We start from the raw sequence: 15,311 nt of genomic DNA on the forward strand, positions 1-15,311 counted from the left end.
TGTGACTGTGGAGGCCACCTGAGTGCAGCACATTCACCTCTGACCTCGTGTCTTCACTGCAAAATGAGCCTGTCATGTGATTGGCTGATACTACTGCCTAAACAGCTGTACCTAATAAAGTGGCAGGTGAGTGTATTTAAGCTGAACCAACATGAATTCAGTTCTTATCCTTCTTTGACTCAGTCTGCTCAGTGCCAGCTTCACTTCCTCTTCAAATGAACTTTTAACACACACACACACACACACACACAGGAATAAATACCCAGAGCAGGATGTTTGAACCCACTGAACCTTTATTGATGTTTGGAACCCAAATGACAGTAAAACTGAGGCAATTAATGATCAATGAGATCAATCAGTATTCACACAAACAGCTTTCAGATGCTTTTATTGATCCAAAGAAAAAGAAAGAAAAACAACGGAAAGAGGGTGGGCTCTTCGGTAGACGAGTCGACGACGCCTCCCGCTCAGACGATGCTTACCTTCAACACCTGCGAGGGCCCATCGATAAACCAATCAATCATCAATAATCTATGTACAGGGGTAACAGCTGATTCAATCACTGTAACGCCAGAGTTACCAAAAATACTTTAATGTATAAATTAGGTCATGTACAGGTTCACTGAGGCAGCCGTGCGGCTGCGAGTCCAAATACAAAAATGTATTCAAGTACAGACGCAGAGGACGAGTCCCTGCAGCTAAAAACCGCCGCCACCTCACAACGCCGCCGCCTCCTCACCTGCCTCCGTCTTCACTTCAGGAGGCTCCCCGCTCTCATTCTGCACCTCCTGTTTCACTGAGGCGGCGGCAGCAGCGGCGGCAGCGGCAACAGCACAGGAAGTGACCTCCTCCTGCTTTTCTTCCGTCTTCACGAAGGCGCCCAGCGGGTGGTCGGTCAGCAGCTTACTGGGCGACGGCGTGACGTCGACATATGACGATGTCTGAGGAGACAAATGAGAGCGGAGCAAAGAAAATCACGTGAGTTTATACCAGAGAAGAAGAAAGAGGAGGAAGGAGGAGATAAGGGAGAAGGATGTACGGGAGGAGGTGAGGAGGAGGGGTGACTTACGTTCTTATAATCCTCGAAGCAGGAGGGGTGGAAGTTCTGTGGAGGGAAACAAACAGCTGGTCACTCGCTTTGTTCTTATTGGTTATCTTACTGATTAGAAGTGGGTGGGCGGAGCCTTGGCGCACCTTGTCATCGACCTTGACGGCGTTCTTCAGGAACCAGTCCTCCTCCTCCTCCACCCAGTACGTCTCAAAGGGCTCCTGACAGATCTCACAGCTCTGCAGGGAGGAAGGAAGCATTTTTATTGGCCGAGCCTGTGATGTCACCGACAAGCAGGCGATCGATTGGCCGTCCGCCGTACTCACCTCTCCCACCTGGTCCTTGGTGGCTCTCACGCTCTGGAACTCCTTTTCCTTGGCAGCCGCCTGGCTCTTCTGCACCTCCTCCTCGTTCTCCTTCTCGAAGAACTGGCTCTTGGCGCGCTCCTCCAGGTCGGCGATCTCCTCGAACTCGATCCAGTCCTGCACGACAAACGTAGCGTTACATTGGAGCGCTCCGCGGGGAGCTGGGCGCCGTGCCCCATGAGCCGTGTGCGTTCTCACCGTGAGGCTGTAGTACCAGCGGCGGTGCGTGACCTTCTTGCTCGCCACCTTGCCGGCGTGGTTCTGCCTGAAGTGCCAGTCCAGGTGGTCGGCGTACATGTCGGTCTGGGCGGCGGTGAAGCGCATGCTGCACAGGCAGCACTGGTTCCCTGAGTACAGCTTCGTGACCACGCTCTCGTAGCGCCTGCGGGAGGGGCGGGGCAAAGTGAGTCACAGCAGAACAAAGCGTAACCACGACGATGAGGACAGGCAAATACTCACTGTTTCATATCGTCGATGCTGAAGCTGGTGAGGTCCAGCACGTCGTCCTCGCCCTCGCCCTCACCCTCACCCTCCACTTCCTGCTCCTCCTCTTCCTCCTCCTCCGGTGGCGGTGCCGGTGGAGGTGCAGAAGACGATTCTGGAAAAAAACAAACACATCAAACTCGACTGAAGAAGAAGGTTAAAGGTGACAGAGGGAGGAGCTTCACTGACCGCTGCTGGAGGCGGGCGCGGCGTCGGGCTGCGAGGGTTTGATGATGCCGGTGGAGAGGAGCTTGGACAGCAGGTCGTTCACGTCCACCTGACCGAAGTGGTTCTCCGGAGGGACGACCTGCGGATCTACGGAGATACAAACAACCAGTCACGATTTCTGACCTTAAACTCGACAGTGTTAAAGCTGACCGACACAAACGCCACGCAAACTTACTCTGCTGTCCGAAAGGCACGGCGGTCTGAGGTAGGAAGGGCTGGGCCATGGTTCCCATCACGCTCACCTGAAAACAGAGCACAGGTACAAACACTCGGATTATTCCCCAGGAACTCGCCCTGCTCAACAACGTGGCCTCTGCACCAATCAGAGCCACCAGCTCAGAGGATCACCTGCACAATCTTTCTGCCATTTTTGTGTGTAACAGGTGAGTATCGGCTCCAGGTAACAGCATATTATGTCAGACGCAAGGAAAAACAATATCTCTTTAAAGTCGAGAGAACACGCCCACACGTCTAAAATCTACCTGGCAGAGCTCACCTGCACCTCTCACTCGTACCTGACATGTTCACTTGTTTGCGCAGCAGCGTCTGCTGCCACCTTCTGGCAGTAGTGGAGCTAATTTATCTAATGACAAATGTCGTCCTGAGGGGACAAACTACCTCTGTTCTCATTGGTCTAGATCCTGTGATGTCATGTGCGTTGCTTACCGGCTGCTGTATGCCAACGGCGGGTGCTGCGGGGTTGTAGAAGGGGGCGGGTCCTGGCTGACTGAACGGCTGCACATGGAAGTTTCCGGCCTGCTGCATGTTCTGTTGCGCCGGGAACGCCGCTGGTGCCGCAGGGAACTGAGGATTGATGGGTTCCGGGAAACGCTGGGGGGGCATGGGGAAGTTCTGCTGGGGGGCCATGGGGGTTTCGTACATGGGCGGGCCCATCTGCCTCATGAGGGGCTGCAGGTTGTGTTGGGGTTCAAATCGCAGGTGGCCCTGCCCGGGGAAGTGCTCGAAGTGTGGGGGGCCTCCCTGATGTGGGGGGCCTCCCTGATGTGGCACGTCATACCGGGGCCCCGGCTGGCCCGGCCCCTCGAAGTGTCCGGGGCCATCAAACCTCGTGGGGCCCTCGAAGCGCGCGGGCCGCTGCTGGAAGCCCATGGGGGCGGATCCAGGGCCGGGACCCATGTTGTTTAAGTGACGTGGTGCTTCGAAGCGCTGCAGCGGGCCCTCCGAGTGGCCCGGCGCCGGCACCTCAAATCGTGTCTGTAGTCCGACGGGAGCCCCGAACCTGCCGGGCCCCTGAGGCGGGCCCTCAAACCGCCCTATTCGTTCTCCACCTCTCATCGGGCCGTGACTCATGTGTCCGGGACCGTCCACCCGCTCCCCTATGGTGTGATGGGGTGGTCCGGCACCCTCGAACCTGCCGGGGGCTGGGTGGTGAGGCCCCTCACACTGCAGTGAGTCATCGAACCGCCCGGGGCCACCGCCGCCTTCATACCATCCAGGGGTGTGGGGCCTAGAAGAGCCCACATGACCGGGGCCGTTGTAGCGTGCAGGGGGGTGTCCGCCGTCGTGAGGTGGCGTGTGTCCGGGTGACCCGCCGTGCTGTCGGACCGAAGATTGCGGCCCTCCGCGGGGGAGTGGCGCCTTCAGGATGGGTTTGGTTGAAGCATGAGGCGGCGGGGCATCCAGGGGCCCGTCGTCCGAGTGCTCGCTGTTTGGGCTCTCAAAGCGCGCTATTGGGCTCATGTCAGCAGAATCTTTCTGTAACGGCGATAGCCGTTCGCGCTCGAAGCGTGTCGCCGTGGCGTCCAGGCCAGCTGGGCTCGGGGAGTTCCTGTGGACCACTGTGCCTGAGGGAGGGGGCACCTCCGGCCTGCGGGGGTCAGCAGGTGGGCCGTACCGCCGTGGAACATTGTAGCTGCTCTTCTGCTCCTCGCGGTCATTATAATGCTGGCGCTCGGTCAGCGGCGAGGTCCACTCTCTCTCACCTGGAAACCACAGAAGAAGAAATGCTGTGAACACCGCCGCTTCCTGTCAGCTGATAAATTACAGTTTGAGCTTCATCTGTCTGAATGTGAGAGTGACACTACAGAACTACAGAGGAGGTGGCCGACTACGACTCCCACGATGCCTTGAAAGGCTGGCTGTGAGAGGGAGTGTCTAATTGGCGGTTAGCTGATGATGTAGTCGGGGCTCCTGACTGAATGTGTAAGACTCGTTAGAAATGTCTAACCCTGCTGAAGTATCCCTGATCGACACCCTGACACCCCGCCGCTCCAGAACCTGACCTCTGACCTCTCTGTGGATAAAGATGACAGATAACAGGTAACCTTCACGCCACTTGAACACGTGAACGCAGCGCGGCGTGGTGGCGACGTGCACTCACTTGTCTCTCTGTGGTCGGGTCTCTTCGTGAAGCGAAGACCCGGCTTCAGCGCTGGAAACTCTTTGCCATGGTTGTACTCCTCAACCATGGGGGCGAGCGGCGCCCGATGCTCCTCGCACTCTTTGCTCCGCCTCTCGCCTGAAAAGAGCAGCAGAAGTGTTGGTGTGTGTGGTTTTTTTAAATCAGTAATAAAGCTCTCTGTTCTCTGGCTAATTCATTGATCATGTGACACTCACCTGGCCTGTCACGCGGGGCTCGGTTGTATTTATGTGGCGGCGGGTGTCCGGCGCTCTGACCGCCACCCATCTTCTCGCTGTGCCCTGGTTTGTCGGTGATCTCTGGATTCTCCTCCCCCTCCCACTCCTCTCCGGCAGGTCGGTGATTGACCTGAGTCTTCCTCAGCTTCGACTTGTGCTCGTAGTATGACAGCTCCGCCGGGTCCATGCCTTCGTGGGGGCGGGGCTGAGATGAGGGAGTGCTCTGCTGCTTCTTGACGGGGAAGTCTGATTCGTCCCAGCTGTCTTTGCGCTGCTGGATCTCCTCCTGATACTGGTACAGCTGTTTGATCTGGTGAGCCATGTTGAGGAACTCCTCGCGGGAGATCTCGCCACTCTCCATGCGCTTGCTCGCCTGCAGACATGTCACATAGTCACATGACATTTACCAAATTTTTTTCTACCACTGATCATAACAAGTGAAAACCAGTGAAACAGCTTTATCCTGCGTGTGAGAAGGTCAGTGAACGTACCCTCCTCAGCAGGTCCTTCTTGGAGGCGGAGTTCAGGACATCGGGGATCTGCAGGTTGGCGTCGACGCTGAGCCGGTGCTTCGGGGTTCGGGGGGTGCTGGGACGGTTTGGCGTGCTGTACGGTTTGTGTCTCTGAGGCGTGGGCTTGGCATGCACGTCGTCCGACAGCTTCATGCTGAGGAGGAGGAACGATTAAAGTTTTTTAAAGTTTTAAAGCTTTTAACTTTTTAATAATATTTCTGATGCGTTTGATGAACTCACTGTTTACTCTCCTCCCAGCCGCTCCTCCAGCGGTGAGGGGCGTCCTTCATCTCCTTGCAGCCTCCGTCGTGGCTACGTGGCGAGTGAGAGTCTCTGGTCTCGGAGTGGCGTTCCTCCCCGGGTCTCTTGGACCTTCTGCTCTCAGATTGGTTTTTGGGGGTGGGACGGTCCTCCCGACCGGGCTTGCCGTGCAGCAGGTCGAGCCTCCGTGGTTTTCCAGCTTTGTGCAAAGGTGACGGCGAGGACGAGCTGCTGCGGGCTCTGCCCTTTGGCGAGCGTCTGTCCTTCCTCTTTGGGGAGCCGGCGGGGGATCGCGACCTGGACCGCGAGCGAGTGCGCTTCCTTGCGTGCGTTCTGGCGTTGCCAGCGGTCTTATCAGCAGCCTTGTCACGCTCGTGTTTGGCGACTGAACCATTCACCAGTTTGCCTTTGAACCTCTGAGGCTCCGCCCCCCGTGCAGCATCCTCCCGCTCCTTCTCGTCACCACATCGCTTCTTCTCCTTCTGCTCGCAGTCCTTGCCCTCGCCCACCTTGTCCTGCGTGCGTTTCCTCAGCCGCGGGTCTTTCTTCGTGCCGTCTTTGCTCTGAAGCGCTGCCTCCGCCGCTTTGGTTTTACTCGGCCCACTCTTCGCCATTGGAGACGGCGACTTGGATTTGGGTTTCTCCTGTGGAGCGTCTTTCTTCTGCATCCTGGCTTTCTCCAGAGCGAGAGTATGACTTCCTGTGGTAGGTGGAGTCTCCCTTTTTGTTGTGGCAGGCTGGTCTTTAGGTAGGGGGCCAGTGGGCGGGCGGTTCAGCCGGGGGTCTCTGACGGACGACTTGGAATCGCTCTGAGGGGGTACCCAGGGTCGGACCACGGGAGCGGGTTGGCTGATGAGCTTGGGCGCCGGGCTCGCTGCTGATGAAGTGGAGACCGCCGTCGCTGCTGGTAATGTGAAGCCGCTGGCCTGTAACCATGTGACAGAGCTGCCTGTTAAATATGTGCAAGTTTCTACACAAACCTGAACGGCAGATAAACTCCGGTTTATGTCTGACAATATTTCACAGACCGGCCTTTAAGGTGTCGTGGATAAATAAAATAAATAAATAAAACCAGTACAAAAAAACCCAAAACAAACAAACAAACAAACAAACAAACACCAAAACACCCACAACAAGTCATAACACACGGGAAAAGACCCAGGGAAACAGCGTTAACGATAAAAACTGTCAAAAACCCTGAAAACCATAAATTTCACACCCGAGCCTCAACTCTCGCGGCCCGGGGGTCGCTGCTCTAAACCTTCGGACGAGTGACAGGCGAGTAAAACTTCCCTTTGAGCAAAAAAGGTCAAAGATTTAAGACTCTGCTGCTTCTTCCTGTCATTTTTACCCTTTAAATGGGACCCAGCAGCGGCCCAGTTCAGATCAAACTACAAACCAGTTTGATCTGAGCTGGAGCTGAAGGCTTTAACACATTCGGGGTGTTTCAGGGTTTTAAAAGCAGTGAATGGCCATGACAGCGCTCAGATAACGTTCTGGTTTTAGCTCAAGTCTGAACCCCTGGATTGTGATGCGGACATGTGATTGGCTAACGGTGATTTTACAGCCCCGGGTGGTCGTACCAGCTGAGCTTTGGTCTGCTCCAGCTCCAGTTCGATCTTCTTCTGCTGGAGCTCCAGGAGCTGCTTCTGTTTGGCCAGCAGCTGCTGCCGGATTAGCTGCTCCTGTGTTAGGCTGGACTGACTGATGGCGGCAGGGACCGGTTGAGGGGCGGGTGGGGCCGTGGGCGGTGGCTGGGCCGGGGTTGGCCTGGGAGAGGATGAAGACTCCTCAGGCTGAAAGACGGAGAGAAAGAATAACTTCTGTTTAGTACTCAAGCTCAGCCCCACAAAATCCCATCGCTCAATGTGGATGATGCTGTGTGTGGTCAGAGACCAGGGGAGGGTCACTGGGGTCCAACCCTGGAGCCTGACCCGGACACAGGTAAGGAGCACATGGATGTGACAGACAGATGTGACACTTGACCCGGTCATATTTATGGAAAACCTCTTTAAAAACCCGTATTTCCCGAACATCAATGCACAGAAAACCAGTCCAGTGACCCAATGATCAAACTAACCAAACCTGCATGCAGCCACCTGACACAGTGGTTAACACTGGTTTGAACCAGTTTATCAGGTTCACTCTGCAGGGACGTCCTGACAGGTTAACCCAGTCTGACACCAGTCAACAGTTTAATAAAAGCATGACGTCTGCTCGGCTCCTAAACGTCACTTTATTTGATTAAAAATTGTGAAATTCTGTCATTTCTGAGCCGAACAAACAAATTTCTGCTCCCAGCTTCACTTTTCTACTTTGTTATCTGACGTGAGCTCGACAGCAGATCTGAAAGGAACTTCACAACGTAACCAAGCAAAACCAAAACCTCAGATCAGGCACAGAAACTCAAACGTTTATAAGAGCAAAGAGTAAAAAGATACAAAAAAGTAGCAAGTATTAAACACCAAGTTCTGCCAGGTCTCCTTTATTCTCCTCAGCACATCTTTATTTGTTGATATTACAGCAGAAAAACCAAAAAATAAAAAAATCTAGAAACAAAAACTTCCCACGCTGAAGCTCTCTGGACCTTTTAAATAAATGCAAGATGATCTAAAGACTCTTAAAAAGGAAATACATTGTTCGTGGTACTTCCTGTAACAATAACTTTTATTTACATATCAATAATCTTCGGGGGTGTACCTGCACGTTTACATCTTCTTTATCAACATTTCAAGGGAACAAATACATTTATTGATAACCCGAACTAGGACCTCAGGAGCAAACCTCTGCGCCGGAGCGACCTCGGTCTGCCCGAGGCTCACGCCCCCGACTCGTACACACCTGTTTGAGGAACTTGGGGTTGACGTGGATGCTGGCGTTGAAGGTGGGCGGCAGCGGCTTGATGGGCCACGCCGGGTCCACAGAGTTGACCTTCACGTCAAGCGCGTACAACTTCTTGGGCGGGAACACGTCGTCCCAGGTGGAGCGCAGCTTGAACAGGGACTTTCTAGTGTTTTCGTCCACCTACAAACAGAGGACAGCGCTTGGTCCACAGTCACCAACAGAAAGCCGACATCACACTGTGCACAGCTGTTAGTCCACTTCAAAACATCAGCTAAAGTCCTAAAGCCTCCCTCCAGCTTTCATTAGCAGTACGTTACGCAGTAAGACAGGAACAGAGTGCAGGAGACTACACAGAAGAAAGCAAGCAACAGGACAAACAGGAGGGAGTGCGAGGGCTGCTAACATGTCACTGCTTAAATCTTAACAAGGCCAAATGGCAGCAAAGAGAACTGTACCTTTTCAAAGACACATATAAATGAAGGGATTAGGTTTTTAGCAAACACTGCAAGGTATTCTCCTCCAACATTCTTCACTATGGAATCCACTAAGTACAAAACTGGAAGCTTCTCGCTGGATGGGGCCTGGAGCAATAAGAGAACTCGACAAGTTTAGAAAACAAACAGGGGTTAAAAGCAACATTTCAGAATAAAAGCTCACAGTACACCTGCCCCGCCCCTCAGCACCCAAAAATGTGGAAAAAGTTCAAAAGGTCAAGAACTGCAGGAAAACGTCTCAGTCCCAGTCGGTCCGTGCGCTGCTGCGTCTTCACAGGAGAAAAAGGAAAAAGTCATCTTCACGAGTCCACTCAGCGTCTGCTGAGTTACAAAATGAGTCCGTGACGCCACCAGGCTTCAGTCCAGGAGCCGTTTACCTCCAAAGAGGGTTTGCAACCTTCCACCGCTCTTTGTACGTTTACCCAGAAGGCTCGTCTCGAGGTGACTCCACCCCCAGTGAGCTTTATTCCCCCTCACACCTCCGCTTTGACCCCCGACATCTTTAACCCCCCCTCCCTCAGTGTGTGCAGTAAATGAAACCAGAGTCATGCCAAGAAATTACACTGGGAAATAAAAAATGACAAAAAGCACATTTCACATTTTTTATTATAAACATTTTAACCATTCAAATCACATTTTTCAAGAATTCAAGATTCACTCGAGAATTAAATCAAGTGTCATGCGACCAGAAGCTGAGTGTAAAGTGATGGCGGGCGGAGGGGGTGTTGAAGACGCCCCGTTAATCAATGACCCGACACTGATAACACACAACAGATCAGACTGAAACCATTCAGAGACACTGATGTGGTCTGAGCTCAGAGCAGGACTACAGACGGTCAAAATCCACCAAAAACTCGAGCCGCTAATCCTCAATCAGATCAATGTGACGAGATTAACGCTGATTGAAACCTCAAGTGCTTTCTTTTGTTCCCCAACTCCTGACATTTAAACGCCTCCTGCAGAGGAAAGTTTGACTGTTTACCAAAGCTTTGTTCAACACGTGCACAAACTCGGACTTCTAAAGGAGAACCGTGTCACCATCAGCACAGCAGTTATTTATTCATTTACAGACATCAGCGGGCGACACTTCAACACGTCAGGCATTTCTATGAAATCTGTCCTTGGTTTAAAGTCAGACTGCTGAACCTGATGTGAGGAGTTTAGGCCAATTCAAGGTTTTTATTCTAGCACCAAAATACTGACTCTAAAGCAGGTTCACGTGTTTGTTTATTAAACAAAGTTTAGACCATTTCAGACACTCCAGAGCATCAGCCTGAGAACAGCAGGGCACAAACTGGAGACATCACCAGGAGTTTAGTAGAGCTACTGTCCGACTCCGAGGCCAGAAATAACAGCGTGGTGATTTCTCCTGTTCAGGAAAGTGACTCAGATTTACTTCCCCAGCTCTATGTGGCCTCATCCTTTGTGTTAGTTACCCAGAGAAGCTCTAAGACTTTCAAAAAACAAACAAACAAAAAGAAACAGCCGTTTTGTGAATTTAGTATTTTTTAATTTTAGGAAATAATCATCAGCCTGAACTTTAATCTAGGTTTTAATCCAGCCTCGTGTAGATTTTGGCCCTTTCCACGTGTCAGAAAGCATTCTGTCGCTGCAGTTGTTTAAATAAAGCTGGTTTAAACAAACCACCTTGGCAACAACAAGCTGACCCAAAGTTAACTTCCCGCTAACGTGCCGACTTCTTTTCTACTCGCATCTACTGACGTTTACTCCACACTAAAGAGGAAAACGCGGAGCGAACGGTAAAGAGACTGATTTAAGGTGGGCTGATTTAAGGTGGATTTCAACTCCAGACCACATCGAGTACCTACAGCGAGTCTGCAGAGAAATGACGTGCTGCTGAGTACAATAAAGAATAAACGGTCGGTTCACTTTAATACACACAGTTGTTCAAGAGTTGGCTGAATGCGGAGCTAGCAGAACAAACAGCTGGATGTTTTCAGAGACATGTCGCGTTACCGCGGCCGGCCTCGCCGCCATGTTCAGCTAGCAGCTAACTACATACATCGACAGCAAACATCTCAGTGTGAAAGTATTCTATATTCATAAAAACCTTGCTTATTTGTGCTTCAATAATTTCCACGATATCCTTGGCGAAGTTGATGTTTTCCTCGGCCAGGATGGTCAGCATGTTGATGTGCGGCTTGCTGTTAAACGTCAGGTCTTCGAGGGAGGACTGGTACTCCCGGCAGGCGTCTTCCCTCGCCGCGCTGTCGTCCATCTTTGAGCTGAGACACTCGGCCAAACCTAAGCGAGTCTTACCGAAACCATAACCACTGATCAGCAGGCAGTCCATGAACTCATACGGCTAACTGTTCGTCCCGGACTCGTTGAGAAATCACGCCGGTTCGGGGGTATATTTCAGCCGTCTTCTGTCGCTGTTCAGTGCCCTTTCAACGACCACAAGAAAATGGCGACTGTAACTGAAGGAAGCCTACGTCACGTTGAGGTTTTTATAACAGTCGTGACGTCAGTGCAGTGTCATTGGCTGGTTTTAGCCCGCCTTAACCTGGGTTTTCTTTGCGATTAGTTGGGGAAAATAACGGCCACACAAATGAGCCAATCACAGTGGAGTACCGTCAATCCCGATTACATAACGAAAAATGATTGCAACAGCTCTTACTCAACGACCAGGCCGCAGCACTACTCACAAATAAACGCACGTTACTCATTAAAAACTATCTTCGCATATCGAAACACTAATAAATATATATATATATATATATATATATATATATATGTATATTTAAAAACTAAATTTAATAAATTCAAACAATTTTAATTCTACATTTTAATCGAACTATGTCTTTGCAAAAGTCTTGAAAAGTATGTGCCACCCCTCATAAACATGGGAACTACGTACAGACAAGTATATCAGGAGAAAACAGAGTTTACACAATTATAACAAACTTATAAGTCAATGTCACCAGTTTGAACTGTGAGCAGCTCTCAGTGTGTAATGTCTGCAGGAACAGACAGGTTATTTGTTATATGCAGACACAGCACTGGTTCATCTCTGCAGTTAGGAATCATTCAAGCATGAAAAAGTCACCTAAGAGTTAAGAGGCGTAACAAACACCAAAGAGCTACCTCATCAAGCCAGAACTGCGTTTCCACCCACAGTCCAGCGCCCACTGTTTCACCCAGACGTCCTGTAAGTTTCAATGAGGCGTTGAGAACACATGAAAAGGGAATGGCTGAGCTGAGGGGGGGGGGGGGCTGAGGGTTCCCCAACTCTCTGTGAATGCTACTCATGGCCATTGTTCAGCGCTCATGACAGTTTGCATACTAACCACTATGAAACTGACCTCACTGTTAGTCAGTGGTGGTCATTTCTCTGTCAGCTCATCTGGATCTGCTGAAAAGATCACTGTGGTCTGTCGGCGCCGCAGCCAGAGCTCTGCTGAGCTGGCCTTACCTTAACTTCATGAAATTCTTCACAAATTCAATCATATCAAACATCCTTGAAAGAGTAGTTGTCAAACAGCTAACAGATCATCTGCAGAGGAATGGCTTATTTGAAGAGTTTCAGTCAGGTTTCAGAGCTCATCACAGCACAGAAACAGCTTTAGTGAAGGTTACAAATGATCTTCTTATGGCCTCTGACAGTGGACTCATCTCTGTGCTTGTCCTGCTAGACCTCAGTGCAGCGTTCCATACTGTCGACTAGGGCTGCCACAAACGATTATTTTTGCGATTAGTCGACTAATCAGATCATCATCCATTGGACGTAAAACGTACAGCTTATTGCACCAGCAGCATCTGCTCTTATATAACTATCATTAGCTTACAGCTTTAAGTGTTTAAGGTAGGTGCTAACTAAAAATAAAGACAAGATGATAGTTTATTAAACTTTAATGAAATTTGCAGATTGTTTCGGTGGAGGTTAATAAACTCGGCCGTCTGCTCCTTGCTGTCTAAAATATAACAGGACACTGGAGTAAATTCTCCAGCATCTCATACTTCTGATAATCAGTTGTCTGTTTGATGTTTATTCAGCTGTGTAAAAACTATAACTTTAATCTCAGCCAAACCGATTTACTCAGGAACAAATAAAATACTGAAAAAAGCCAAACAATAACATTTTTGAGTTATCTAAGTGACTTATATATCATGTTTAACCTGAGTAGCCAAAGACGGCGGTGGGTTTGAAAACGATTTGCCGGGAGTCCGCTGTTCTCAGCGGCTCTAGTGAGCCTTGAACCCCGGCTCGCTATTGAGCTGGTGGGTAACAGACGTCTCCGAAAACGTCGGAGCGCTTTTGAAAATATGTGGTGTCTTGATAAACCGAGCAGATATTTGATGTTTACACAGCTACATTCTCGCCTGAAAACATGTTAAACGTTTATTTTGTGACCCAGAAAGAATAATAAGAGTAATATTAAAACTAACCAGCTGCCGCCATTGTTGGAAACTGAGCAGAGCCGCGCTATGAATTCTGGGACACAGCTTCTTCTTCTTCGGGGTTTAACGGCAGCTGGCATCCTTGCACATAGAGATTGAAAATAATAAGAGATTGAAAATGTGACGTCATTCAGGGGTAAAACCGCAAAGGATTCTGGGAACTCGTGGCAAGAGGTACTAGCGCACGCAGGCTTTCAATTGAAATCAGTTACACAGCGATAAAAAGAAACACAAAAAATGGCAAGAAGCTGTTGTATTATTAACTGCAATAGCCGGTCGCATGACAGCCACGGGAAGCCGACGGGTAAAGAGATCGGTTGTTATCGGATTACGTCGTTGAAGAGAAATTGTTCAGCCATGTTTCCGAAGTAACGAAGAGCCGACGGATGGCCTGGATTGCAGCCATTCAAAGACCAAATATAACTTCCCAGTCTGCTCCAAGCATTCCCACAAAGGTCAGTGTTTTGTAGTAGTTAATACGTAATTTTTCATAACATAATTGGTGATATGGGTTACAAGTAATTCTGGCGCTGAACAGAAATTGTCGCGCTATGCTCCTTTGTTTATTGTGCATAAATAGTGAATTATCCTGACAGAATATTGCGTTTCGCTTCTGTTATTACCACGGTACACTGACAAAAACGTATACTTTTATTCACAGTTTAAAACAGGTTTTTTTGTATCACTAATTGGCCAGTACGATTACAGCATACAATATTATTGTCACTGCTACATTTCTGTAATGCCTACCAGAAATTATTTCCACTACTAATTAATTACCGTTGAGCTCAAAGTTTATATTAATAAACGGTTAACGAATGTGTATTTATGAAGACGATTTGTGAGGTAAACTTACCTTTGTTCGTACGATGGTCTTTCGTTCTACACGGTGCATTTCAAGGTCCTGTACCCATCCGTCGGTAAACTGTACCCGGGCTCGTGTATGTGTATGTGCTCACTCCAAGAACCGTATAATTATAAATATGAGCGTGGTGAAAGTTGGGCAGCACGCTAACGTCTTTTGTCCACTCTGTGTGCTCCTAAGGGTCTGACCCTTTCACTCCTTTGATTTTTTCCTCCTATCTTTTCTTTGCCTTTTCGTCGAGTCTGTCTTTGTACGGTCCGGCATTGTTCTCCTTCGTTTTGTACATTCCTTTTTTGGGGGGCAAAGAAAAACCAAGAAGGTATTGGAACGGGAGAATGAACGTTTTGCGGTGCTGCAAATGCTTGCGTTTGATGCGGTACTTGGATTGTTTTGCCACGGGTTCCCGGCATGCAATGCGCGAAAGTCACGTGGTCTGTCAATCTCTATTCCTGCGTCTTTTGGGATCTTGCAAAGCTTCAAACGACGCGTCGACTATTAAATTAGTCGTCGACGAATTTGATAGTCGACGTAATCGTGACTAGTCGACTAATCGTGGCAGCCCTACTGTCGACCATAATATCCTATTAGAGCGATTAGAGCACGCTGTAGGTATTACAGGTACTGCGCTGCTGGAGATTCCCATGATGCACTGAGTGTTTCTTCTTCACCCACTATGTGGTAATACACCTTTCTGCATTTAATCGTTAGTAATTATTAATCTCTGGCTCTCTTCCGCAGCATGTCTTTGCCCCATCGTCCTACCTTCAACTTGTGCCAGAGGTTTCTTCCTGTTAAAAGGGAGTTTTTCCATCCCACTATCGCTAAAGTGATTGCTCACAGGGGGTCTTTACCTGACATTATAAAGCACTTTGACACAACTGTGAGCTGAAGTGTTTTCTGCTGGACATTTTATCATTTTAATTTGCAATGTTTTCATTTTTTTCTGTGAACATGATCCTCTCTGAGGGTCACCACGTGTTTGATTAGTACACCTGTGAACCGTCGCATTTATCCAGGCAGCAGCTCCAACAGCGAGTCCATCAGACACACACACGTCTGCAGACTTTTTAAAATAACTCAACTGTTTAAATTAAGGATTAAAATTTGCATTATGAGTGGTGTGGCCTCTTTGGCTGACAGGTGGATGGTGACACGTTTCTGACCTGGAGCCTGATAATATGGCTGCTGAGG

General features: G+C 49.7%; 1 protein-coding gene across 3 annotated transcripts; it reads right to left on the reverse strand.

The window, feature by feature from the left end:
* Positions 1-372: 372 nt before the first annotated feature.
* On the reverse strand, positions 373-11,283 carry pcf11 (PCF11 cleavage and polyadenylation factor subunit). Of its 3 annotated transcripts, none has more exons than XM_063485011.1 (18): positions 10,905-11,283; positions 8,795-8,920; positions 8,337-8,519; positions 7,079-7,291; positions 5,475-6,421; positions 5,214-5,388; positions 4,702-5,095; positions 4,466-4,603; positions 4,313-4,378; positions 2,791-4,067; positions 2,300-2,366; positions 2,086-2,211; positions 1,873-2,011; positions 1,612-1,795; positions 1,375-1,530; positions 1,207-1,287; positions 1,070-1,105; positions 373-941 (listed from the first exon to the last, which is right to left on the reverse strand). In XM_063485011.1, exons 1-18 carry the CDS (start codon positions 11,145-11,147, stop codon positions 717-719), a joined length of 4,776 nt encoding a protein of 1,591 aa, XP_063341081.1. In that variant the 5' UTR covers positions 11,148-11,283; the 3' UTR covers positions 373-716. The 3 variants fall into 3 exon arrangements, with proteins under 3 accessions (XP_063341081.1, XP_063341080.1, XP_063341082.1); XM_063485010.1 differs by having other exon boundaries at positions 1,195-1,287; positions 10,905-11,282; XM_063485012.1 differs by lacking the exon at positions 4,313-4,378 and having other exon boundaries at positions 1,195-1,287; positions 10,905-11,282.
* Positions 11,284-15,311: the final 4,028 nt, after the last annotated feature.

This window comes from Pelmatolapia mariae, linkage group LG10_11 (genome assembly GCF_036321145.2).
Source record: "Pelmatolapia mariae isolate MD_Pm_ZW linkage group LG10_11, Pm_UMD_F_2, whole genome shotgun sequence".
NCBI classification, from domain to species: domain Eukaryota; kingdom Metazoa; phylum Chordata; class Actinopteri; order Cichliformes; family Cichlidae; genus Pelmatolapia; species Pelmatolapia mariae.

What these genes read in the sequence shown, in the direction of transcription:
- pcf11 (XM_063485010.1), bottom strand. Translation starts at nt 11,147, where the DNA reads ATGGACTGCCTGCTGATCAGTGGTTATGGTTTCGGTAAGACTCGCTTA. An exon ending in CCGTTGGCATACAGCAGCCG is followed by an intron (nt 2,367 to 2,790) that starts GTAAGCAACGCA and finishes CTCTGTTTTCAG; the next exon opens with GTGAGCGTGATGGGAACCAT. An exon ending in GCTTCGAGGATTATAAGAAC is followed by an intron (nt 942 to 1,069) that starts GTAAGTCACCCC and finishes TTGTCTCCTCAG; the next exon opens with ACATCGTCATATGTCGACGT.